This window comes from Citrus sinensis, chromosome 1, assembly GCF_022201045.2.
Source record: "Citrus sinensis cultivar Valencia sweet orange chromosome 1, DVS_A1.0, whole genome shotgun sequence".
NCBI lineage: Eukaryota > Viridiplantae > Streptophyta > Magnoliopsida > Sapindales > Rutaceae > Citrus > Citrus sinensis.
In genome coordinates this window covers 27566-47956 of record NC_068556.1, presented here as the reverse complement: position 1 = coordinate 47956, position 20391 = coordinate 27566, and the positions used below count along the sequence as shown (strand labels likewise).

The window sequence follows — 20391 nt, the reverse complement described above, 5'->3', positions numbered from 1 at the left end:
AAATATTTTTTTCTGACTTGAAAGTTTAGTTAATTTTTAAGAAAAGAGAATATCTACAACCTCATGGTTTGGGAAAATGATCATAAAGATTCTTAAAATTTTAATAAGGAACACTAAGATTTTTATTTTTATTTTTATTTTTATTTTTATCATAATGCATTTTAACTCTATAAACCTAAAAGAATTGATCCTAAAATTTTATAATAATAGAAATATGACATTAAAATATATGTAATAATTATACATTTTAAAATCATTTTAATATTTAAAAATATGAAAACAATTTATTAGACATATTTTATTATATTAAAGTAATTTTTAACAATAAATGGAAACATAATATTGAAATAAATAAATTAAAATTAAAATTACTTTGAATATTATATGAAAATAATTTTAATATTATTAGTGGGGTGGTATTTTCTTAATTGTAAAATTAATAATATAATAATATAATAATTTAAAATTTTAAAATTATTTTAAATGTTAAAAATAATATAATATTATTATTCTACTATATCGATTGTATTATTTATATTAATTTGTATTAATAAAAAACTTTAAAGTCAATTTTCTAGTTATTATATTCAAAGGCTATTATGGTAAAAAAATTTAGATTCAGAGGCTATTATAATAAAAAACGAGTCTTAGTGTCCCTTTTTAAAAACTTGGAGAAATGTCGAGTGGTTAGGACTGCTACTCTCCAACTTGGAGGGCAGCAGATTGAACCCCCACAAGCGTAATGTGAGGGTATTTCATTCCTTAATTATATTATATAATTGAGTGAATGTAGTTTTCTCCCTTATCTAACTTAAATAAATACTTATGGAGTAAACATTCATTGAATATTAGTGATGGTTAAAATCTGAAGAGAGTTCTATAAGGATTGATGTAAGTTGATCTCAGTAATAATTTGATTTTTGAGTTGTAATTTGAGCAATAGTCTCATGTAATTAAAAAATAATAATTTAGGATCTTTGTGACTATTTTCTCAAACTTTGTGAAACTATACTTTGCCCTAATTTTTTTTTAATACTATTTATGATATATATATTTTCTTCTTAATATATTTGAAAATGAAAATTTCATGTTACGATGGTATTCATCGCATATCAGGTTATTTGATCTGGAAGAGTACAGATACAGGGTACGAGTTTTTTTTGTTTTTTAATAAAGTTTGAATTGTTCAAAGTATCGGAGTGAAAGGAAATATTAGTTAATTCTGCAGCAGATCGACTCAGAAATCCTGACCTTAGAAAAGGTAGAAAGTATATACAGTCAAATGCTTCTTTGTAGCAGAAATGATTTAATCCCTTAGATGCAGTTGATTGCGTCACAATTGTCAACTAAATATTCAGTTCAAGTTATCGTCTCTTGTCTTGGTTGAGATGTGGAAAATAATCGTTTGTTTGAAAGGGATTGCTGACTCGTAGTTAATAAAAAAATGAGGAGAAATAGGAGTGCCAAAAACCCAGGCTTTGATTTTTAAAACCTGCACTTGGTAAACAAATTTACAAAAAAAAAAAAAAACAACTAAAACGCAGCGGCCCCCCACCACCACCATCACACCCACTTCATTCATTGTTCATTGATCAAAATTGCCAATCAAAGGCCTTCACGATCTTCACCGCTCATGCAGTGACGGGACTTTCGCAGACGCAGCACTGCAGCATGCAGTACGTCCGGTGCCCAGCGGCACGCAATCGCCGCTTCGCCGTTCGTTTAGTGCACTTTGTTGTTCGAAGATCCTTGTCTGGGCTTTCATATTTGTGGCCGTGGTTTCAAAAGGGAACTATTTGTTTGTTTGGCTGCCAAGAAAAATAGTGGGAATTAAAAGGAATGAGAAAATGAAAATATCGATACTCATAAATAAAGCTTCGGTATCAAGTTCAGCTTCAGTTAAAATACCTCCATTGTTTTTAATCATTCGTTTCAATAGCCAGATTTCATATTTCATATTTTTATATTTGAAATACATTAATATGCATGCAAAATCAAAGCATAGAATAACAATAAATAATTTGAAAGCAGGAAATTGATTTTAAATTGATAGATTAATTATAACTAAACTTTATAAGATTTGAGACTCCAAATCTTTGAAGACTTGATAAAAACTCATAATTTATAAGGGTCCAGCTACGTTGCCTCTAGGGTTTGGTGCCCCATTTTTTGTCTTTTTCAAATTCACCGTTGGATGCAACGCAAAACTTGCATAATGGCTTAGATATGATTTTAGGTTATTAACATTAAAGGCCCCTCTTGTTCATGCAAAATAAAAAAAAATCAAAAGTTTTATAATTATGACATAAAAGTCCATAATTTATATATATATTACACTATTGAACTCGATTTCCAATTAAATGACTTATTCTTACATGTATTAATATCTATTTAAATTAATAAATTTACTTATTAATTAACAAATTAACTAGTTTATTATATAGTTAAACTATGTATATTATTTACGAACCATAATTAATGATAAATATAAATTTAATTTTTTTAATTTAACATAACGGCAACCAGTTTCCTCTCACCCATGTGACCAAGGTTCAAACCCCATAATTTTTTTAATTCCAACACAAGAGATTTTACTATCTCAAGTAAATGTAATGTACAAAATATGAAAATAAATTTAATTTGATATTCTATGTAGTTAATTTTTTTTTTTGGTAACATAAGATTTATTCAACATATTATCAATTATTTAATTATGTAGTAAAAATATGTTAATTTACTAATAATAATAAAGTGTTAGTTTATGAATTTGCAAAATAATTTTTGTTTGTTTGAACAATAAGTTTGTATTTGTGGTTGAGTTTTTGTCCTTAAATAAAAGAATAAATTTAATTGCACACTTAAACAAATTAATATTTGTTACTCCACACCAACAGTTTAATTAGTTATTAGCATGCGTCCATATGGTTGAGATCTTTCATTAACTTGACTAGGAGAAGGGTAAAAAAATTCTAAACAATTACTCTATTTGAAAATAATTTAAATATTTCCTTACTTTTCTTTTCTTTAAAATAATTTAAATATTTCAAAAAAATTTCTTTTAATTTACTAGTGTTTGTGTGTATAAAGAGAATAAGTGCTTGAATTCTAAATAAATCATGGCTTCCAAAAGCATTAATGCAATTGAAAATCTTTAGGTGCAGGACTAATGTGTGAAAATTTAAAAGCTTTTAGTTTTTTTGTTTTTATAACCAATAATAGGATTTTATTGTAATTGACCTTGAAAAAGACAAAAGAAAGGGGTATCAAACCCATGTTGCAAAGTAGTTTTGCCCAATTTATAAATAGTATTGATGTGATGTACTTTTTAAACTGTAATTATTGTTAAAAAAAATTGTAATCATAAAAATAAAAATTAATAGAGTATATTAAATATAATTTTTGAATAATAATCTTGATAAAATTAGTAAACATATAATATATTTTTTATCATATAAATATAAAATCAAATCAACATAATTTCTAAACTATAATAACTAGTATTTACCAAACACTTTAATACTATTATTTTTAAACTATAACTGCCCAAATTCAATCCCAAACAAGACCTAATACACTAAATTAAATAGAAGAACTGAAACTTTTGAGAGTCTTTTGATGCATGGGCATCCGTCCAAGGCCTGCTCCGTCTCTCTATTATCTAGCTTTTATGTACTTCACTGATGGTTTCCCATTTCCCTGCATTATTGCACTATATTAGTGCATGTCTTTGATTTTGAAGAAATCTAATGATTTTGATTGGGATTTGTTGCTGGTATAATTTGGATCATGCAATTAGAGTGTGATATGGGCAATAGTTCCATATCTAATATGCCCTTATAAAATGTGAAGAAGAAATTGAAAGGACAAGAATGAAATAGAAAAAAATTTAAGATTAGAAGAGAGTATAAGCCACTTTCATAACCTAAAAGTGTAAAAAATATCTCTTAAAATACTTAAAGTTGTCACGTGTCAATAGAAAACCATTAAAACAATTTCTGCCCCTCCAACAATTACATGCACCAAGAAAAAAAGACAGAATTACGTCCACTGCTACCTAAACCATCACCAGTGAAGTCAACAACTCCCTCAACTCAATTAGAATCAGAGGTTGAAGCATGCTGTTAGTGGGGACAATCTCACAGGTGAAAGGTGTCCAACCTTAAAGATCTCAAAGGACGCAAGTAAATTGTCAAAATTACTCTGCAAGACCAACTTGAGAGGAGAACAACTTATAATGGCGCGTCACGTGTTCAAAAAGACATAAAGATGTCCTTGGAAGCACTTTTTTATAAGGTCAAGTCAGTCCCATAAGTAAGGCAAGATTTCTCTCTCCCACAAATACTCAAATTTTCTCTTATCCAAGAGTTTCTCTAAAACCAATTATCTTCTCAAACTTTCATCTGACTTGACCATCAGAATGCCATCGTCGACTACTATCAAACCACCTCATTTTTTGTTTTCAAGACTATCCCAATTTTAACCATCCCCAAAAAACTGTCTTGATGCGATTGACTTGAACTAAAATTAGATCAAAATATGATTCATTTTTAATCTTTCATGTAAAGCTTTACAAAGATTGTTCAAATTAAGAAAGAAATCTGCTACATAATTAAGACTCCCCAAAAAACCTTTATGACCAAGTCATTTCAATAACTTGAACTGAAAACTTGTTAGCAAAGGCTATCAATCAATGAGTATTATTATTCTTGATGAATATTATGACCAAAAACCAAATTTTAATTTGAAACAAAATGATTTTTTATTTAGACAACTAATACGTTTTGTTTTGTTTGACAATAGAAAGATGTCTAAAATGTTGTTTTATGTTTGAAGAAAATATTATGACATCATCAATGTAACCAATTAATAATTTTGAATATGGATTAAAAATTTCATTCATTATTCTTAGAAACTCTGGTGGAGCATTTATTAATCCAAATGGCAATATATTCCACTCATATCGCCTATTATATGCGTACACACACATATAAAGCAGCAAAGGTGGGGACCGACCGGACAGGATTCAGGCAAACTCTTCAAATTTCTGTTGAACCCATTTGTCGTAATCTTGCAGCAACTGCCGTAAAAGCAATGGGACAAGCCTATCCACGAGAGCTTGCATCATTCTGTATGTCACAACAGTTACATTGTTTGAATATGAATGAGTACATACGATTGCTTGAACTCAATTATAATACAAGATTTATGTAACAAAATTCCAGCTTGTAAAATAGGAAGCTTATACAATGCTAGGGATACCTTGCAACAAATATTAACAAATACAGTTTGGGTATACAATAATGCTAGGGATCTCAATTAGTATCCCAACTTCACATGTCACTTATTCACATACATATACTATATTGGAGAAGTTTCATAAAACAAGTCACTTTGAACAATGTTTAGATTACTCTCTCATAATGCCGCATCACTGCAATGTTTGATTTGGATATCAAATGGAGAATCCAAATTAACAAATGAGAGATTCCAACACTTTTTGTTGATATCATCCAGCTACACAACATATTTGCTTTGATATATGAAACAAGGAACCTTCCCAAACATATAACCTTGTTGGTAGCAAAATCCTAATAGCCAATGATCAAACAATCCCGTCAATCATATGCATACACACATGCATCCTGCACCCTCTCTGTGGGTGTATGTAACAGCAGACACATGCACACAAACAATACAATGTGGCCAAAAATGCAGTTGATCAATATGCAATATTACCATTTTGCAACAGACTACATAATAAACATTTTTTTTCCTTTTCATAAAATAACCTTTTAATATAAGCCAAATTGCCAATTCCATATTTAAAATCAAAGTAGTAGTTAGAAAACTCACAAGTTTCCTGGGCGCTCAACAGCTGATATAGGCAGAAGAGAAAATGGCCGAGTGTAAATCTGCGTGCAAGAACAATTAAATATTAACATCTACTTGGTCCAAGAATTAAACTAAATGATCTGAACTTACAGAAAGTTATTATGTCCAAAAATGGGATAATCAAAGTTTTCTGCATATGACACAAATTGCAACTAACTATCATGATCTATAGTGGGTAGATTAATAACCTCAAGACATAATTTCAACTTCACTTCGACCTCCAAAAAGGATTCAGAATCATTCGTGTTCCATGTCATATGGTTGATCATAAATGCTGCAAGTTGAAGCAAGCAAGCAAGGAGGAAAAGTTTCTGTTGCTCATTCAGACATAATAGTGAAGGTAAAACACAGGTAATATAGCACAAATAATCAACTAAAAACCTCAAAATAAACTGTCTGAAGCCTCTAATCAACATAGCAATGAAAGCAGATCTTAATATTTTCGATGCATACTTTGCCAACTTCATCTTAACATGCTCACAAAGACTCTCCATAATTTACAATATAGAGTTTGCATAGCTAAAGATGAGTGCATTTAGAGGCATGCCTCGACAATTTATTCCTGAGTAGCTTGTAGATTGATACTGCTTAAAACAGTGGATTTATTACCAATGCACAATAATTCTCGAAATATATATATATATATATGATGGATTTCAATGAATCCATTAGTACCTGAGAAGCGATCATTTTGGCTTTCTACAATGTCTGAACCTTCAAACTGCATACCGGATTAGCAACAAATCAACACAAAGATAAATCTTAATTGGCTAGTATAAATTTTCTCAATGAGAAGTAGGAATTATGTTTCTATTATTGGGCCTTTTTCATGTAATAATGTTTTAGGATTTATCGTATTCAACATGATATCAAACCCATTTGACTGAGAGGTCTTGTGCTTGGATGTAGAAAAATCCCCTATTCTATTAATTAGATTGCACAGTGAGAAGTTAGAGTTTAAACACTACAATGGATAGGTTCCTAAAAGCTTAGAATTTTGGGATTAAAATCATTCAATGAAAATAAATCCTTATTGAGCAGTTATGCCTAGATATTTATTTTTAAGTGCTTAATTAGCATTGATATATATAATACGCTACTTACTGAAACTAATAATGTTACCGAAAATGATAGACTTTTTTATTTTCTGACTTTATTGTAGTTGTCTCAGTTAACTATTTCAAGAAAAGAATCGGAGCTCACCTTACACGAAAGCAATTGTACTGTACAATCTTTGTCTGTTGGAGTTACACGTAAATCCATCACAGGGGCAGCTTCAAAGTTCAAAAATTGAACTTTTGGCAGAACGCACCTAGACATGTAGTCCTATATCTCAACGGCACAGAATGAAATACACACACACATACATACATACAAGAGACAGGGCTGTATGTTATCTATGGAGTGGCAAGATGAATTCCAAGAACAAGAGGGAAAGGATACATATATAAATTCCTGACACGAGAGCATACTAAGAAATAAAAACTGGTAATTGTAAGCTAAGCTCATGTTGTATAAAAAAAAAATACTTAGGATTGAATCCCCTTGCCAATTTGAGTCTAACTAAGGGAAAAATAGTGAGAGAGTCATGTTATGTATGGAAGGGGAAATAGAGTGTGGACCTGTAAGTGTTGGTATCAAGGAACTGAAAGCTCTGCAAGGCACTTGTGTTTAACATTGCTTGAATCCCAGATGGGTGACTTAAAAATTCACTAATATGATATGCCTTAGCCTTACTCCCACAATTACCATCATAATCATAATTAATTGGCAACTCAATTCTCTCCTTTTTTGTGGCAGACAAATTAGCTTTCTTTACATTCGGGTTTGGCGATGACATTTTTATTTGACGAACCCATTTGGCTTCAACTGTGTTCCTGAAACAATCACATATATAGTTTTTGAAATGAATTAACAATCCAAAATCAAAACCAAATCAAACTTCAGAGTCAAACAGAAACAAATATAATATATAAAATGTATATTTCGTTCAACAAACCTTGTTGAAAAGGCAAATGATGTATTGGCTTCTCCTCTAGCGATTGCTGTCAACTGATTACTAGTCATCATCTTAACCGTAATCTAATTCAAGCAAGTGAAATAGAAAAACGAATTAAAGTAATGTATAGAGAATGTAATCAAAGTAACGTAACTCATATATCTTATCTATAATTATAAATCATAGGAATAGGAGGATCAGAGCCAAAGAATTCCACTTCCACAAAAGAAGATAAATTGAATTTGAAATTGAACGCTTCCAGTTACACTTTCAGCAACCAAATTTAGATGATAAAATGAACTTCGGATGATAAAAGAGAGCTCATGATGAATGGTTATCATTGAAGATTAGAACACTAGTGAGAGCATTCATTTCATTTAGCCTCTTATGGTTATATTGGCCAATATCACAAGAATGCCATTAATCAAGTGAGGATTTTTTTTTTTTTAAATCAGAAAAAAGGGGAAAAAAAAAGGTGGCGCTATTTCCACCTCCTACTTTTTCTTAACCCATCTCACTCGTAGTAAATAATTATAAAAAATTCACATAATTTTTAAAAATTTTAAATAAAGTAGAATTTAAGGAATTAATCAATGAATTTAGAAAATTAATCAATTAAATCAATTTTAATTTATTTTTTACGATTGAGATTTTTTTATTATATTTGATTATTAAGATTGCTTTAATTTAAGTTTAAATTGATTATTTTACTCTTACAAGATATATCAAAACATTTACTTTAGCTTTAATTTTCTTTAAAAAAATCATTATTTCGAAATGATGTGTCAATAGTACTTTATCAATATGATTATTAATTTTTAATTAAACTAATATAACGTCTTTATAGTACAATGCTTATGTAAATTATCAGACTATAAAATTTATATAATTTATATGTAGGGTATTGAAAATTATTAGATTTCATTAAGAAATATCATATTATAAGTCATAATTGAAATAAATAAACCTAATCCTAATAGAAAAGAAATTAAAATAAACTATTACGGTTCTAACATTCCCCACCATTTAAACCAGGCTTGGTGGCAAGCCTTTTACCCAAGCTCAATAACCGATATCTTCCATGATCAGGCAAGTTTGGAGGGTTGTGAAAGGGTTGATGATACCACTTGTTAGAAGAAGAAAACTTTTAGTAAAAACCATCACTTATAACCCAAGAACATTCATGTTGTATCACCAAGAATCAATAACAAAATTACGTGGAAGCGTACCTGAATTTATAATGCTTAATTCCTCTTTGGAGTAGTGTGGTTGGCCTTCTAGATCTACACGTTCTCGTAGAGAGTCCTTTAATTCTCTCTGTGCTTTTTCTCTAATGATGGGATGTCAATATAGAATAGAAAGATACGTGTGACCTGAGGACTATAACCATTTATATAGACAAAATTTTCTTATGGTCACTAGGTATTCCTAATTTTGCCCATCATAAAATTAAAATACTATTGGGTTTCTATACATTAAAGGTCCACACCCTATTAGATATATTAAAGTTCATAATACCGAAAACCTAAATAGACCACTTTTAATTGGGTTTAACTTTATATGACAGTCCGCAACACATAATTATTCACATATAAGCCCAACATTGGATTAAAAATCCAACAATCTCCCACTTGGACTATATGTGTAACTTTATAAATATACTTCGCAAAAATAACCGTATGAGCTCAACCTTACTGTCATTACCGAAATGTATCTATAATCAATCCAGTCCATCAATCATACTAACAAAAGATCAAAGCGGCCTTCGTTACAATTATGGTAACTCGACCCATCAATGGTCACTATGCCAATATAATCGAATGACATAGATCATGACGTGGATGTGTAGTATGAAAATTTCATGCAATGTGATCTTAACATGCTTATTTACAACTACTTTACCTTAAATCTTAGTAAGATTAAACTATACCAAAATTAGAGTGTGAATACATCAAAACTTTATTTTTGCAGAAAATAACCTAAATATCCGTAAACCAAAATAACTGAAAAATGTCTATATTATAAGAGCATTTGAAATCACAAACTCTCATTAAAACTGAATATCCTTTAATGACATGACACTCATACGAACAGTGTACTCATGAAATGTCTTTAGTGGCAATCCCTTAAAAGCAGATCCGCAATTATGGAGTTTATACTAATGTGCTCTATAGACAACTGTCCACTCTAAACTCTTTCGTTAACAACTAAGAACTTGATGTCTATATACTTCGACTTCGTTGAGCTCCTATTGTTATTGGAATCTAGCACTGCTGACTTATTGTCACAAAATAATATGAGTGATCTATCAACACCATCTACTATAGGCAGTCCCGTGACAAAATTCCGTAGCCATATTCCGTGATTGGATGCCTTATAACATACTATGAACTCTGCTGTCATCGTAGAAGAGGCTATAAGAGGTTGTTTAGCACTCTTCCAAGAGACAACATCCCTAGCTAGTAGATAGATGTAACCCGAAGTGAATTTCATTCTATTTTGACATCTAGTAAAATTAGAGTCTTATACCCATTGATCTCAAGCTTATCCGACCTTTGATATGTGAGTATGTAGCCTTTTGTTCTCTGTAAGTATCGCAAGACTCATTTGGCTGTTTTTCAATGGTCTACTTCTGGATTACTTAAATATCTGCCCAATATCCCAGTAACGTACGCAATATCTGGTCGCGTACAAACTGGAGCATACATCAGACTTCTTATTGTTGACGCATGAGGTATCTTCTGCATTTCTTTTTCCTCAAAATCATTCTTAGGGCATTGGTTGAGACTAAACTTATCTCCTTTAGCCACATGGATATCACCTGGTTTCCAATTTTGCATGCTATATCTCTTGAGAAATGTTTCGATATAGCTCTTTTGTGATAGTCTAAGAATACCTTGGGAGTGATTCCGGTATATCTGTATGCCTAATACACAAGAGGCACTGAGATCGTTCATCTCAAAGTTCTTAGTTAAAAATCTCTTAATGTCGTGCAATAAGCCTATATCGCTGCTGGCAAGCAAAATGTCATCGACATATAAAACCAGAAAAAATATACTTGCTCCCACAGAACTTATAGTATATACAATCATCAACTAAATTCATCTCAAAACTGAATGAGATGATCACTTGATGAAACTTGAAATGTTATTGTCGAGATGCTTGTTTGAGCCCATAGATAGATTTCTTAAGTTTGCAAACCATATTGTTTGGGTCTTCGGATACAAAGTTTTCTGACTGCATCATATAGATCGTCTCATCAATGTTGCCATTGAGAAATGTCGTCTTTACATTCATCTGATGTAACTCAAGATAGAAATGCGCCATCAATGCCATTATAATCCTGAAAGAGTCTTTCGAAAAAACCGAAGAGAAAGTCTCTTTACAGTCGATGCATTCTTTCTATGTAAAGCCCTTTGCAACAAGACGCACCTTGTACCTCTCCACATTGCCTTTTGAATCCCTCTTGGTCTTAGATATCAATTTGCAACTAATAGGTTTCACACTTTCTAGTAGTGGGATAAGATCCCATACATCATTATCCTTCATGGACTTTATCTCCTCATTTATGGCATCAATTTACTTCTGAGGGTTTGAACTTTTCATGCCTTGACGGAAATTGATCGGATCATCTTCCATTACGCCGATGTCTACCTCATGTTCTTGGAGAAATACAATGTAATCATCTGGCAATGCACTTCTCCTTTCTTTAGTGGATTTCCTTTAATGGCACAGGTTCTTGAGGTGGTAGAGTTTGTTCTTCTAGAACAATTTCTTGTATGGAGGTTTCTCCAACATTGTCTTGATCTGTTATGTCTTGAACAAAGTCAGGAATGAGACCCTGATCAATGTCAATAACACCTATGTGAATATCAAGATCTTCCTCTTAAAAAATAAAGTCTCAAGCCATATCTCCCCCTACAAACTCAACATTCTCAAAGAACTGAGCATTTCCTAACTCAAAAATTGACTTAGTCGTGGGATCATAAAACTTATATCCCTAAATTGTTCTGAGTATCCAATGAAATAGTAACTTACCGTTCTTGAGTCCAGTTTCTTCTTATTAGGCCTATAAGGCCTTGCCTCAGTTGTACAACCCCAAACATGCAAGTGCTTTAGACTAGGTTTCGTGCCTCTCCAAAGCCCATAAAGGGGTTTAGGTAGTCGCTTTAGTTGGAACTTTATTAAGGATATATGCTGCAGTCTTAAGCACTTCTCCCTAGAGTGATTCTGGTAAGGTAGAATGACAAATCATACTCATCACCATGTCCTTAAGTGTTTTGTTTAATCTTTCAGCAACACCATTCATAGTGGACGAACCCAACATAATGTACTATGAGACGAAACCACATTCCTCTAGAAATTTAGCAAATGGTCCTAGACATTGTTCACTTGAACCATTATATCTGCCATAGTATTTGCCACCACGGTCAGATCTGACGCTTTTGATTCTTTTGTCGAGTTTGTTCTCCACATCAGCCTTAAAACTTTTGAATATATCCAAGAACTGTGACTTTTCATGGAGGAGATATGTGTAGCCATATCTAGAAAAATTGTTTATGAACGTCATAAAATATTGTTAACCATTCTAAGTTGCCGTAGGAAATAGCCACAAATGTTTGTATGAATGAGTTCAAAGACGTCCAAAGTCCTATTGGCATTAAATCTTCTTTTATTGGTTTGTTTTCCCTTGATACAATTAACACAAATATCAAAATTGGTGAAATCTAAGGGGTCGAGAATTTCGTTTGACACAAGTCTCTATATTCTCCGTCTAGAGATACGACCCAATCTTCTGTGCCATAATGCAACTGAATTCTCATTAGTTAATTTTCTCTTTAAATCTCATGTACTTAATTGTAGAGATTCATTAAATTAAGTAATTGTGTCCATCAAATAATGATTAGCATTGCCTGACAAAGAACCGGAACCAACCAGTTTTGAATCATGAAACAAACTAAATTTTTCATTCCTAAATAAACAAGAAAAGCCTTCAAAACAAAGCCCCTTAGAACGTCTTTCTGCCTGCTCAGTTGAGGATAAACTTTGACATTATTAGGTAAGGCAGAAGGATTCGATTCTAACAAAGAATGTGCTAGTGGAGTGAGAGTTGATTGTAATTATGGGATTGGATATTGGATGGCAAGAATTGATGAAGAGTTGTCTGGTACGATAATTGCCTTTTCTTGAAATCAAGCAAGTACAAAAGTTTCTGAGAGATTAATAGAGGGGAGAGAGAAGAATTAACAGGGGTTGGAATTAATTTTATTACTTCTTATTCCAAAATACAATGAGAATCGCTTATTTATAGTAGCTCAACACAATTCTAATTCTAATTTAATTAGAATCCTAAAATCATAATTGTAATAAGAAAACCTAATCCTAATATGAAAGAAATTAATATAAACTACTACAGTCTAATAGAGGAAGATTGATGAGGATGAGAATTGAGAAGTGCGGCTGTGAATTACAAACTAGGGCACTTGGGCTGTATTTTTTTTCAACTTTTCTATTTATATTAAAAATAATTCTTAAAAAAATTAAAATATAGATGTACAGGTCTGGATTTCGGATATGCGGGTTCATCTTAACCCATATCTGAATATGTCCGGGTTCATAAATTGGCATTTGAATTCCACATTAAATTAATTTTGGACCTGACTTAGATTATACACGTTCATTCGGGTGCGGGTTATATTGCCATCCCTATTACTTTCGGTGAGGTAATAGGCCTTGCACTTTATCTTCATAGGTTGGTAGTGAAATTAGTTTATCTTTGTTGATTGTCAAATTAAATTCGATATGCATGGCGTTAAAGCAAAATTTTGAATTCATCGTGTGTTTGGGAGTTTGTAATCAGGCCCCAAATTTTTTAGTTGTTCTAATTCTTTTGAAATTGGAAGTTTTTTCATCCAATTTTATTTGTAGATTTTGAAGGTTCTAATGATAAGAATTCTAGTTTCCATTAAAAAATAAATAAAATATTTACCATGCAATTATTGGAGAGTTCAAGTGTTTTCTTTTCCATATCATATTTATATTTATATACTATGTTTGAGTTCGAATTGCACTTATTGTACAAATATTTTTTGAATAATGATATATATACCAAAAATAACACAAAGTTTAGTATAAGAGGCACAAAAGAAAAAAAAGTCTTGTATTAAATTTCTTTTGTCTGGTATTTATTTATTTTTTTTCTGGGTCATGGCGCAGTATTTTTTGTGTTACTTTTTGTGAAAGTATCATTGTTGATATATTTTTTGTGGCAGAGTCCGAGATGACAACAGAAGGCAGAGTCGGCTCATTCACAACGTTCACGGCCATACCACCTGTGTACGTGGAAAACATAAGATACACACACACTTGGAATTTCAGTAACCAAGTCAAGTCATAGTTTGTTCTTGATAAATTTTCCTATACATACTCATGAATCCTACATTAGACATGGCAATAAAAATGATGGGATGGTGGAATACCAAAGCCCGAGGCATAGTTTGATGATACAGAATATGTTGGTTGGTGGTTTTTCCTTGATTTGTCAGGCTCAGGCAATTTCTGTTCAACTCCTCTTCAAATCTTCTGAATCACCCTGAGCTTAGCACTCCTACAACGGCAATTAAGTCTTTCCTCCTCTGCAGATGGTGTTATCGGTCTCTTGGTGAGAATTTTTCCATTCCAACCTTGTATTATCTGTCTAATCCATGTTTCATTTACATTGTTGTCATCTCTGATATTTCTCAAATCTTCTTCATTCCCCTCTGCATCTTCTCTGTTATGGTCAATGATGCTGAGAAACGTTTGTTTCACAATTCTATCCTCCAAACTGTGGAAAGAGATAACGGCAAGCCTACCCCCAGGAGCAAGACAGTCAAAACAAGCATAGAGAGAACTCTCCAGAGTTTTGAGTTCATCATTCACTGCTATTCTCAGAGCTTGAAACACGCGCGTAGCTGTCTTTATCCAACCTTGCCTACGTCCTGTAGGAATCAATCAACAATCAATATTAATCCAGTTGATAAGCTGCTATTCATCAGTTCTTTTCATAATGCAATTGCCCTATGCCACTGCCACTGAGGACAAAGTTCAAACCCTCTTCCTCTTAGACAGAGGTATATTAATATGGATTATCACAGTAGGCATAGAAAGAAATAGAACTACTTTGTGAATGTTCCATTCTCACATAGGTAAGCTAAACTATGGGTGTGTTTGGGAGTGAAGTGTTGTAGCTTTTAAGCTGCAGCTGCTATGGAGTAAAAGCTATAGCTGTAGAATAGAAGTTGAGAAAAAAATTTGTTAAGCTGCCAAAGCCCAGCTACAAATGTTAACAAACACCTTAGTAGCTGGGCTTTAGCAGCCCAGCTACCTCACCACACTCCCAAACGGGCTATAAATAAGAGAATGGCAATAGACAGACAAATGAGCAAAACGGACCTCTCATCCCAGGAGTCACACTCTGAATTAGATCTACAAGTTCACCAGTAGAATGCAATCCACCACGAAGGCGAGCCCGAACTATTTTATTTTGAAGCAAACGCCAGTTGCTTTCTTCTCCATACTCCCGCAAGACTCGCCCCACTTCAGCATCTGGCCATGAATTTAATATGTCTTCTGCTTTCAGACTTGCCTGAAATAAGCCTGTTACAATCAGTTCAGTGGAAAATAATAATAATAATTATTTTGAGGCAAGCAATCATACCGGCCCTTCAGCACAACACTGACATGAAAAGGTAAGACCTTAATCACAAATGAGATCCCTCAAAACCTAGTAGGATGTTGACATAAAGGTGTTACAAAGTAGGTAAATCAATATCATGTCCCTCTTATCTCAGAGGGAACATGATGTTCCCTCTAAGACTACCAAATTATCATAATTTTTATTTTTCTCCATAGTTCCACAAGCAAGCTACCTAATTGGTGCACAACACTGTAAGGCACGAACAAACAAACAAACACATTCAACAATCTCAGCAAACTGATTCACATCTATTAATATGCATAATAAATAATAGTATCAATTGTATAAGTTCATGCCACAATTACACTTGATAGGGTTAACACAAGATTAATAAGGACACAAGTTCAGTTAAGAAACAAGATGCACTAAACCTCCTGTCATGGAGTCCGGGATTGTTATCTGGTCAGTTGTTGAAGACTAAAGAACTAAAATGTTCACTTTCCCTATCAATAACCATCTATCTAAGTTGACTGAATAATAAACTGGCACCTCACATCACATGCTTCACACAATTGATTTCTAACAAAACTAACCTATTCTGAAGACTCATAGATCAATCATGCTCAAGAGGAGAAAAAAGAAAGGAAGAAACTGAAGCAGATTATTCCAGCTTAAGGCCATGTTCGGGACTGAGGTGCTGTATATTCAATCCACAGCCGGTGGTGGGATGGAATCTTTAGCGCTCCTGATTTCAAAGTTAAGCTGAAGCAAAGCAGTCCTAAACATATCCTGAGCCAGTTCACTTCTATATAAGGTGTAAATATGCCATCAGCCTGGATTATTAGGATTTCACTAGAATTCCATTAGCAGAAAGTAATGTATTTTTGTAGATGTAAAGTGTGAAGTGGTTACCTGAGGATCCATCCGCATATCAAGTGGTCCATCGCCAAGCACACTGAAGCCTCTTTCAGGATTGTTCACCTAAAGAAAAGAGGATGAAAAAGAGGAATAGAAAGAATATTAACTCAAATGTCAATAGTAAGGGAATTGAAAATAAGTAACATTCATCAACATGAAGAGGCATAAACAAATAACAAATAGAAAAGAATGAAATAAGAATTGGAGAAAACAACATTTCCATCAGAGACGAGCAGAGCAAAACCTGCATTGATGACATTCCCAAGTCCATTAAGATGGCATCAACTCCAGAGCGTAATATATTCTCATCAATCTGACCAAGCACGGATTTGATATGTCTGAAGTTTTTCGCAAAAGTATGTGTTTTCAGGTGGGGATGAGCTTGGCCGTGCAATAAAGAATTGAGATGAGCTCGAGCCTTTGCAAGTGCCGAAGGATCAACATCCACACCTATATGAAGTTTCAATTCAGGGTGGGCCCGAATGATCTGTTGCATAAAGCCAAGTAAAAGTTAAAAAAAAAAAAAATTAAGCAGGGAAAATGAAAACCTGATAATTAAAAAAGAAAAAGAAAAACAAAGACTGACCGCAGAGGAATGACCAGCAGCTCCCAAAGTGCAATCGACAAAAGAGGTAATTGTCCTCGACGATGAGAACACGTCCAATACTTCACCCAACATCACTGGAATGTGAGATGATTGCTGCTGCTGAATAATCGATTCATAGTCATAATCTTTGTTAGAACGAGTTCTCCTCTTTTCCTTCACCAGTCCCATTCCCACTCCCACTCTTGCTGACGTTGCTTTCGCCTTCGCCACCTTCTTATTCTTACTGTCATTTGCGGCGCGAAATGGAAACGTTGTGAAAACAGCAACCCCGGCCCAGGGATTGGGATTTGGAAGAGACACTCCAAACACAGCAGCTGATTTTAATTTAACTGATGAAGGAAATACTAAGTAATTATTACTATTACAATTACAAGACAACAAAGATATTGATATTCCTCCTATTCTTCTGCCATTACCCATTCCAACCATTCTACTCCTCACAGCACAATACACGTCTCTTCCGGTGTTTCACTCCTGAGTCCTGCCCGGTCTTTCTCCTTTCGGACCTTTCCATGTAAGTATTTCACTGTAAGCCTACCAGTTTCGTGATTTAGTTTTCGCGTGGCCCATTACTTTGGGCTCCTGATCGCGCCACGTTTATTATTCAGTAGGCCAACAAAGCCCACTCATTAAAAGAAAATGAAAAAAACACTGTTCTCTCTAATAACAAAAATGGTGCTCTCGAAATTTGTGTGGACCCACTGCATGGTTGTAAACTATGCCTAGAGCAGGCAAAATTAGACACACCCGATTACCGACACGAACACGACACGAATAAATATGTATGGGTCGTCAAATTTGACAAGATTATTAAATGGGTTGGGTATAGGTTGACACGATTTTTTCCATGTCGGATTGGGGTTAGAGTTTTTAACCCATTTACTCGATCAATAATACGATTATATTTTCTTTTTTAAATTAATTTTTAAGTTCTTATCACTAAAAATCAAGTATTGGATATGATTATCTCTTTTTTATTTTTTAATTGGAAGGATAGATATATACTGAATGTTTTATTTATAAAATTTTATATAGATTTAAAATTTTAATAGTGTAAGTGTGTAAATTATTGAAACACATATATTTTATGATATTGATATACAATATTATTTACACACACACACACACACATATATATATTAAAACTTTAATAGTATAAATGTGTAATATTTTGTAGTGTGTATATATATGTGTGTGTAATATTTGTTAAATATGTAGATATTAAACGGGTTATTGAGTAACCCGTTTATTTTTTATGTCGAGTTTAGATCTCAATATTTTAACACAATTATTAAATGGGTAATGTTTGAGTCGACTTAAATTTGACGTGATAATTTTGCCAGCTCTAACTATGCCAACCAACATGACCACGGAGTGTTGTTGAATGTTGAAAGCCAAATCATATAACAACTTGAGTCTGCTGTGCATTTCATTCAAATTTAGGAGAGGTATATCAGCCATATTTCTTCCTGTGGTAGCTTCAAACACGATCAAATACTAATTCTCACTCACTCTCAAAAGATTCCCAATGGGTTACATAATATTTGCATAATTGTTTTGTTTTTCGTAATTGTTCCATTGTCTAAGTAACCAATATTATGGGTAAAACCCAAAACTTTATATTTTGGACTAAATTAAAAAATTTATATTTTGGATTGAAAGTGAAATTTCACAAGTAGAAAAAATAAATATATTTAATAAAGGGATACTAATAGCCTTGTTCCTATAAATACTTTCAAAAATCATTTTATATAAAAAAGTGCCGAAAATAAAAATACAAATCAAATGAAAAAATCACTACAGAAAATTGTACCTTTTTCAGGGACTGAAATAATAAAAATCATCAAATTATGAAAGTTTATATTGCAACCTATAAGAACATGTAATAATATAAGAATTAATAAATTAATTGAGAATTACAAGAATTAATAAATAAATTATAAGTGTAATAAATCAATACATATAATTACAATCAATTAAGAATTACAGAGAAATAACTTTTATGTTTGAAGTTAAGTACTTAATTAGCGAACTTAAATAAATTAAACATTTAAAATTTATTCATCTTTTCAGTTTTAAAAATGTTATTAGTCAAGAATTATATTAACAAACTAAGTTCAATCGAGTAAGAAAGGATTTGGTGCCACTGCCAAGCGCTATGGCTCTATTTGAAGAATCAAATAGTAATGATTTTCATAGATTGTTCAAAATACGCAAATTTTATTTTCTAATATAATCTTTTAAGTCAATCTAACTATTTCAATCTTTAAAGTAGGTAAGTAATAATTAGGATGGTAATGATACAAGTGATCAATAGCAGAAAGAATTGAGCTCAACTCATAAAGAAAAAGAAGAACAACTGGGCTCTACTCACGAAGGAGAACAGTAAAAGAACACTCACGAACAATTTTTCCGTGCAGTAGGCGAAGAGTAGTGAAGTTGATAGCAAACTTTAAGAGCGTGGCTGCATTAAAAATATGCAAGCGTTCGCATATGAGAATGATTATATATATTTATTTTTTTCTCAATAGATCTTTAGCTAGTGGGACTTTTGTCCACCCTAAAATGTGGTGTCTGCTTTCTCTCCATAGATCTATATCTATTGAAAGAATATACCGCCAAATTTGTGGTGACTGAAAGTTTTCATATTGTTATGTTGTGATAATAAGTGTTGACTCTATAGATCAGGTGAAGGGAAACCTAATGGGTGATTTCTTTATGATGGTCTTGGGTGCATTAGTTTACCAATTATTGTTATAATAGATTTTCTTTTGCTGCCATTTGACGGTAGATCTGAAAATTTTGCGCTCCAAAATCTGAAAAAATATAGTAGAATCTCTATAAATTAATAGGATTGGGACCATATAAAATTTATTAATTAAAAGAGATATTAAATAATGCATAAATTGATAATTAATTAATTAATTGATTAATTAATTGATTAATTAATTAATTAATTAATAATTTATTAATTAATAATTTATTAATTTACAGAGATTTGAAGCCTATTACACACAAACACAAAGAAGCACTCAAAGCATCAACAATACTTCATAATTTCTAATTACAACTCGAGAAGTCAACTCCTAAACTTCTAGATGCAACAAGAAAAATAAGGGATCAAATTCAACTAAATATAAATTTTAAGAAAAAAAAGTAACAATAAAATCATATTTTATTTAATTAAAATATCATAATCAACTACATTTGTATTTTCAACAAATTATTAATTTATAATTTGAATAGAACCACAAAGTTATATAAGATTTTTTTAAAAAATAATATCTTATTACTTTA

At 32.2% G+C, this 20391-nt stretch overlaps 2 protein-coding genes across 4 annotated transcripts; both read right to left on the bottom strand.

The window, feature by feature from the left end:
* Positions 1 to 4856: 4856 nt before the first annotated feature.
* Positions 4857 to 8286, bottom strand: LOC102630564 (uncharacterized). 3 transcript variants are annotated; one of them, XM_052441028.1, is made up of 7 exons: positions 7892 to 8284; positions 7515 to 7769; positions 7096 to 7204; positions 6568 to 6613; positions 6081 to 6166; positions 5854 to 5912; positions 4857 to 5126 (listed from the first exon to the last, which is right to left on the bottom strand). In XM_052441028.1, exons 1-7 carry the CDS (start codon positions 7960 to 7962, stop codon positions 5024 to 5026), a joined length of 729 nt encoding a protein of 242 aa, XP_052296988.1. In that variant the 5' UTR covers positions 7963 to 8284; the 3' UTR covers positions 4857 to 5023. The 3 variants fall into 3 exon arrangements, with proteins under 3 accessions (XP_052296988.1, XP_052296994.1, XP_052296996.1); XM_052441034.1 differs by lacking the exon at positions 4857 to 5126 and adding an exon at positions 5240 to 5588; XM_052441036.1 differs by lacking the exon at positions 4857 to 5126 and adding an exon at positions 5605 to 5653 and having other exon boundaries at positions 7892 to 8286.
* Positions 8287 to 14228: 5942 nt separating this feature from the next.
* LOC102631265 (uncharacterized) lies at positions 14229 to 17597 on the bottom strand. Its single transcript, XM_006483604.4, has 5 exons — positions 17074 to 17597; positions 16732 to 16974; positions 16482 to 16550; positions 15326 to 15518; positions 14229 to 14871 (listed from the first exon to the last, which is right to left on the bottom strand). The coding sequence occupies exons 1-5, from the start codon at positions 17521 to 17523 to the stop codon at positions 14465 to 14467; spliced, it is 1362 nt and encodes a 453-aa protein (XP_006483667.2). The 5' UTR covers positions 17524 to 17597; the 3' UTR covers positions 14229 to 14464.
* Positions 17598 to 20391: the final 2794 nt, after the last annotated feature.